The sequence below is a fragment of the Apium graveolens genome, chromosome 7 (genome assembly GCF_009905375.1).
Source record: "Apium graveolens cultivar Ventura chromosome 7, ASM990537v1, whole genome shotgun sequence".
NCBI lineage: Eukaryota > Viridiplantae > Streptophyta > Magnoliopsida > Apiales > Apiaceae > Apium > Apium graveolens.
Window position 1 is genome coordinate 253,149,713 of NC_133653.1, and position 6,559 is coordinate 253,156,271.

A 6,559-nucleotide genomic window follows, 5' to 3' on the forward strand; every position below is an offset into this window, starting at 1 on the left:
ACAAAATGACACTAATGAAATGATTTGCCAGGTCTTAAATAGAGTAACGTAAAAAATCTGGCAATCACCAAACAAACGAGGAAACTCATGTGTAGGGCTGTAAATGAACCGAGCTGATCGTTAAGCTCGCTCGAGTTCGCTCGAGTTCGAGTTCGATAAGCTCGGTTCGATAGTATAACGAACTCGAGTTCGAACATATATTCTTGTCCGTTAAGCTTAACGAACGAACACGTGTTCGACTCGTAGTTCGACTTGAGTTCGCTCGAGTTCCACTCGAGTTTGTTAAGCTCGAGTTTGTTCGAGAAAAGGTAAAAAAATCATAATTCAGAAAGTATAGATTAACTTAACAATTTAAACCTAAGTACTGAAACTGGAATAAGTACATGATAAATACACAAAATACAAAATGAGTACAGAGTACTTAAGGTCTTGATTCTTGAATCTTGAATTCTTAATCAAAGTTAACTAGTTAAGCAAAATTAGAATTTAGAAAGTAAACTAAAGTAAAGCCACAGGCAACAGTCTCAGGCTCCCAGTCCATGAATACAAGCAAAATATGCACATTTAGATTTAGTCAGACTCAGACATTCTCAATCTTGAAAATTTGAAAACCTGCACAAATGTATAAAAAGCATGTCATTATTAGATGATGGATTCCCAGAATAATATTAGCATTCGAGCAAATAACTTAACCAGATTTAGGGCATTTCAGTGACAGTAATGACTAAGACTATACATCAGTATGAAAACATGCAATTTGATGAGGTAATATGAAAGAAAACAAAAGGCAAAAGTACGAGGTATAGACATTTAGCAAAAAAAGAAAGTTAATTGTAAAGAGAGGTCGACAATGATAAGGTTTTGGTTACATAATCAGGGATGTATTTGAATTAGACCAAGAAGATAAGCATACACGGGAAAGTTTGTCAGCTTCATTTCCAGTAGTGATAACTTCATCTAAGTACTGCCAGGATGCAGATTTCTTCTTCCTCTGTCTTTTAGCATATGGATTAGCAGTAGCTTCAGTTTGCTCAGACTTGTCTTTAAATGATGCATCTGGAATTGAGATTCCATCACCTCTTTTTCTTTTCCTAACAGATATCTCTTCTTGTTCACCACTGTCATCCGAAGGAGTTTCATCTCCGAGACTTCTTTCAATATCCTCATTTTCTTGATATTCAGCATTCTCCGGAGTGATTTCTATCTGAAACATTCTTTTTCCTTTCTTCGCCTTCACAGCAGGGCCCGGTGACATATTTAACTACTACGCATGCATTTAAAGTTAAACAAACAAATATTAACACATATATTTAGGTACAGACCTAAAAAACACCCAAAACTTTTACAATACTGAACTAAGTACTACAACTGTTGCACATATATAAACAGTATGTATATAAAAAGTTCCCCAAAATCGAAATTAGGTGTAAATATATAGACAAGATTCAAAGATTCGTTTATGTGAAGCATACCAAATGGACCGAGATAAAAAAACAATCCATAAACTGATAAACAAGTAGCCTTCAAGTGTATCAATTGGAGCATACCAAATTTCTTTTATGTGAAACCCTAATCGTACCTGATTAAGGAAGAAGCTTGAAGTTGCTCTGAGGATTATGAATTGATTGTACAAACACCCTTGTCTAGTTGTCTTCAAAGACGGATTCAATTCAATTGTAGAGTGACAGCAGTCGTCGTCTCATCGAGGTCGAGGTCGATTGTATTTGTAATTGTATGTATATCTTGAGTTTTTGATTGTATAATAATAAACTTGATTTATTTATTAATTTTAATGGGCCAGAAACGTTTTTGTTTTAGTTTACTAACTTACTTGTTTGAATTGAATTGGGCTTATACTAATCTGAGGCCCAAAAATCATATATATATATATATTAATAATTTAACGAGCTGACCGAACTCGATTTGGGTTCGAGTTCGGTTCGGTTAGTTCGCGAACAACTCGTGTTCGGTTCAAAATTAACCGAACTCGAGTTCAGACAGAGAAATGCGTTGGAAAATATTAACGAACATTGTTCGGTTCGTAATATTTTTGTTCGTGTTCGTAAAATGTTTGTTCGAGTTCGTCCGAGTTCGGTTCGTTTACAGCCCTACTCATGTGGGATGAGTCGGTTTGCATTGGCCATACAGAAAGTCCACACGTGAATTGGAAAGCTCAATGCTGTTCATTTGCATCATCTCTAGTGGTAACAAGCAGTTCAATAAAAATTAGAAAATGACAGGAAATGAATGAAACGTTTTATGTATACAAAAGTTACAGAGCACCGGTACTAGTTTTGTATTTATACAGAAAGCAAGTCAACCTAAGTTGACCAAAACTAACAGAATTACAGCTGTCACTACAGCTAGCACTAAGTCCATTCTAGCACTAACAATGTGTTAGAATAATATAAGATCCTGAAAAGGGTCATTCTCTAAAACTTCGAGGTTTTAGAGTAACTGGTTCCTTGACATGGTATCAGAGCTCAGGCTGACAAAGGACTTAAGTTCGATTCCTACTAAGGGACGCGAAAGACAAATTTATACTCCAAAGATGGGCGCCCGTGATCCACACTTCGACCCATAAATGGGCTTTCGAGTGAGGGGGAATGTGGAAATGGCCATTCTCTAACACCTTCAGGTTTTAAAGTAACTGGTTCCTTGACACGATTTCGTCGATTTTAGAGTAACTGATTCCTTGACACGATTTTGTCCAGTTTTGTCCGATTTTTAACAATCTGGTTTCGATTTTTGGTTCGGTTTTGCTAACCATACCCATGGTAGGTAAACTCATGGTAACAAAATGATGGTAACCACGTGCTGGCTTAATTTTTGGGGAGACCTTGACTATATAAAAATTTAGAGATTACGGATAAATTAAAAAACACATATTGTGCGAAATATTTTATATAAATAGCTTGTTTGATAATTTTGAACAAAATAATCACACAGAAGTTTTAATAAAAATTTATTTTAATAAATATCAATACTTTATGAAAAAGAAGCAAAGATATATATAATTTTTTGATCTTGCTTGGGATAGTTTTTGTAAAAAAAAAAATTGAAAAAATGAAACTTGGGTTTGATAAAATTTATTTTGAACCTAATTACTTGAAAATAAAATATGATAAGAAATTAAAAACGAATACTTAGATCGAAGTACCCCGACTAATTAATTTTCAAAACACTGCTCTACACTGTAGATACTCGTGATAATCAAGACTTGGTCATTATTTGCACAAGTTGTCAAAATAGTGAAACTTTTATGTGTACAGCAAAATATCCCATGAGTGAACAATAATTTGATGTGAGCTTCTGTTTCAATCCTATCTGAGGACGGTGCATGACAACAAATGTGTTTTTGGACAATTGAATTATGCATTGAAGTTTGTGTGTGCCCAGAGTTAATGCTACTTACCTTGGGTCATTGTCAGAAGATGTGAAACAGACCAGAGTAAATGTACAGTAATCAAGAAAAATTGGAAATATAAAACGAATAATTTGAAGTACAGCAAGAAACTTGCGATCACATCTTATCAATTTATAATAATGGGAAATCGAAAGTGATCAGTGGAGTTATTAAGTTAGGATTAAGCGAGAAATCGGAGATTAATGAAATAATTAATCGGAGAAAAAATTGATGCATTTTATATTTAAAATTATATTTAATTTTATATCCTTATTTTAGGAGTAATTTATAAGTTAACGTATATTTATCATATATATAATTTATAGTCATTTAAATTTTATTAAAATTTTATATTATATATAATAATTTATTCACAATATACCGATCAAGAAAATAACATAGAAATAAATCGGATTTCAAAAATCAGACGGTCACGTGATTTTCAGACGATTAATCGAAAATTAATCGTTAAAATCGGGAATCTTTAGAACCATGCATTTATGTATCAAAACACTTGTTTTTCCTTATTAGAAGAGGTATATAGTCTAGTTAGACATTATTTTGCATCATTTTAGTCATATTTTTTATTTTGTAAATTTTTTATATGAAATTTGATATGTCTAGTATATTTCAATGTTGAATATTACAATTTTAGTTTGTAATAATAATAAGAACATATTGATGAATACTACAGCAATTGTTTATTAGACTGAAATTGTGTCCTACAATGCAAACAAGAAATTATTTTGAAAATAAATAAACAAATAATTAAATCGTTTTATGTAGTGAACATTACATTTTTCAACAAAACAAATTATCAACTTGCCGGCACAGCTAATACCGTAGGTGTGGTGTGGCCCTCTTGGGTACAATAGAGTAAACTTAATTCTAGTGGGTGTGGCCCGCCCTGTTGACAAGTCGAAAAACGAATATATCTGAGAATTTTGGACATGACATAAAATGACACTAATGAAATGATTTGCCAGGTCTAAAATAGAGTAATGTAAAAAATCTGGCAATCACCAAACAAACGAGGAAACAAACTCATGCGGGACGAGTCAGTTTGCATTGGCCATACAGAAAGTCCACACGTGAATTGGAAAGCTCAATGCTGTTCATTTGCATCATCTCTAGTGGTGAAACCTGGGCGTTCATAATAGATCTTCGAACGGGGTTTAGTAGTTACTTTACTACTACAAACTCTATTTCTCTTTATCTTCATATATTGTGAAGGCTGAATAATCCGACATGTTCGCTTTCGCAACAGCCCAGTCTGCATAGTCCGACCCAATCGCTTTGTGCTTGCGAATAGGAAAGGGGTCTGGGGGCATTTCAGTTCTTTGTTCCCCAGTTTGTTGCTGTACAAAATTAAAAATTGCATGTCTATAACATAATTATAAACCTGAATGTAAATGAACTTATTTAATGTATGTCACCTGTATAAGTAAGATACTTGAAGAACGTGTGTTCTAACCATTCTGTTTCGAGTAACAGGAGGAAGAATAAGGTCAACAATAACTTGTCGTGTTTCATTGTCATACAGATCACCAAACGTAACAGTTACCGCTGAGTCGTCCCTAGACTGTTCATAATCACCTGCATTAACATTCTCAATTATTGACATGTTTTCTGGTGACATGATGAGCTTTAAACCCTTTACAGCCACTGTCAAGAGCATCGCGAAACATTGGGCAAATACAACGCTCAACTCCTCAGTATTTCGAACATCAGTGAACGTTCCTCCATTGCTGTTCCTTGCAATAGCTTCCAGCACCTGGCCAACCAATTGAACAAAAAGATGTGAAAACTTGTGAAATCAATACTACCGATCCAGATTAAGATTATTTTGGTAGGCAAATAGTGAACATAAAAAGACAGGTACTTAATTTATTGAATAAAGAATGAATTATATATGGATGCAGCTACTCATTATACATACATGTGGCATTGTCGGAGATTTTTTGTCGCTTGTGCCAAAACTAAAAGTGTAGACGGGAACACACCCGACCTCAACCTTGGTAGCATTCCCACCCCTATTCTGGTCACTATTCGACATTAAAATGATGCCAACCGAACGGCTTTCTGTAAATCTTCGGCCATTGAGCACTTGCAAAGCCATCTCAAGGCCGTCAGAGATATTTGCCCCGCCAATATCTGGAGTTATACCGTTCACCAGATTTATGATATCCTCCAGGGATTCTTGATTAATCTGTCGCAGTGCACACATCCTATTTGCAGTGCTAGACAAAGTGACGATCGATACACGGTCAATGGGGCTAAGAGTCTTGATCACCAACTCAGTTGCTTTCTTCAGAATCCGCAAACCATCTGGTTTGTTCCTGATAGAAGTGAAATCTAAGACGATGACAAGATCGAGTCCGCATCTTTCTTTGGCTCGTGCTTTGCCTATCAGCTCCACCAGCACTTTCAGTTTGCTTTCTTCCAGCGGTGTATTGGGAGGGTTGGTGATTTTGAACTTAGCTTTTCCTACTGTGAATTCGTTTTCGAGTCCTAGATAAATACATGTAGAACGTTAACTTGCTATCTTCAGTTAACCATCATCTAGATCACATATCTGATACTGTTACTATATTAATGAAGCAAGCATACATGAAGATATTGAGCTAAATATAGTTACAGTGTGCTAAAAGAAAACATGAGTTATATATATTGCAAAACAAGATAAACCTGCAGCCTTGTTTTGGCATCCAGATATTTGCTCATCGTCGCTGAACGTCGCCATACTACCGAGATAACAAGAGGAGAGACTATAATTAACTGCAGAATGTTTACTAAACTGCAACTCTTGACGGCGATTAGACCGTAAACAAACCTATGACACAAAAGTAACACATTTTGATATTCATCTTAATTAATTTTCAAAAATTTGGGTTTGATTTTCTACAAACACATATAAGATTTATTTATTTAGTCCGACTTTTTTCATTTTCAATTCTCTATAAAATTAACTACATATTTTAATAATATTTATTTATTATACGCTCTCATCCTTACACACACTCATCCGGGCTCATCAATTTTCTACCAGTACTAATTAATATTTGACATTAATATTTAAGTCTCGATATATATATTTCGCAAGGGTTATTAATAAATTTAAATTTATAAAAATCGGAACCCTGTTTGACACGG

At 34.5% G+C, this 6,559-nt stretch overlaps 1 protein-coding gene across 1 annotated transcript; it reads right to left on the bottom strand.

Moving 5' to 3' along the window:
* Positions 1-4,126: 4,126 nt before the first annotated feature.
* On the bottom strand, positions 4,127-6,308 carry LOC141670409 (putative E3 ubiquitin-protein ligase WAVH2). Its single transcript, XM_074476240.1, has 4 exons — positions 6,095-6,308; positions 5,346-5,917; positions 4,843-5,180; positions 4,127-4,764 (listed from the first exon to the last, which is right to left on the bottom strand). Exons 1-4 carry the CDS (start codon positions 6,147-6,149, stop codon positions 4,512-4,514), a joined length of 1,218 nt encoding a protein of 405 aa, XP_074332341.1. The 5' UTR covers positions 6,150-6,308; the 3' UTR covers positions 4,127-4,511.
* Positions 6,309-6,559: the final 251 nt, after the last annotated feature.

Bases quoted from the DNA above. Each gene is read 5' to 3' on its own strand.
- LOC141670409 (XM_074476240.1), bottom strand. From the start codon at position 6,149: ATGGCGACGTTCAGCGACGATGAGCAAATATCTGGATGCCAAAACAAG. The intron at 5,181-5,345 runs GTATGTATAATG...TTGGTTGGCCAG, and splicing joins AATCTCCGACAATGCCACAT to GTGCTGGAAGCTATTGCAAG. The intron at 4,765-4,842 runs GTGACATACATT...AATTTTGTACAG, and splicing joins CAAGTATCTTACTTATACAG to CAACAAACTGGGGAACAAAG.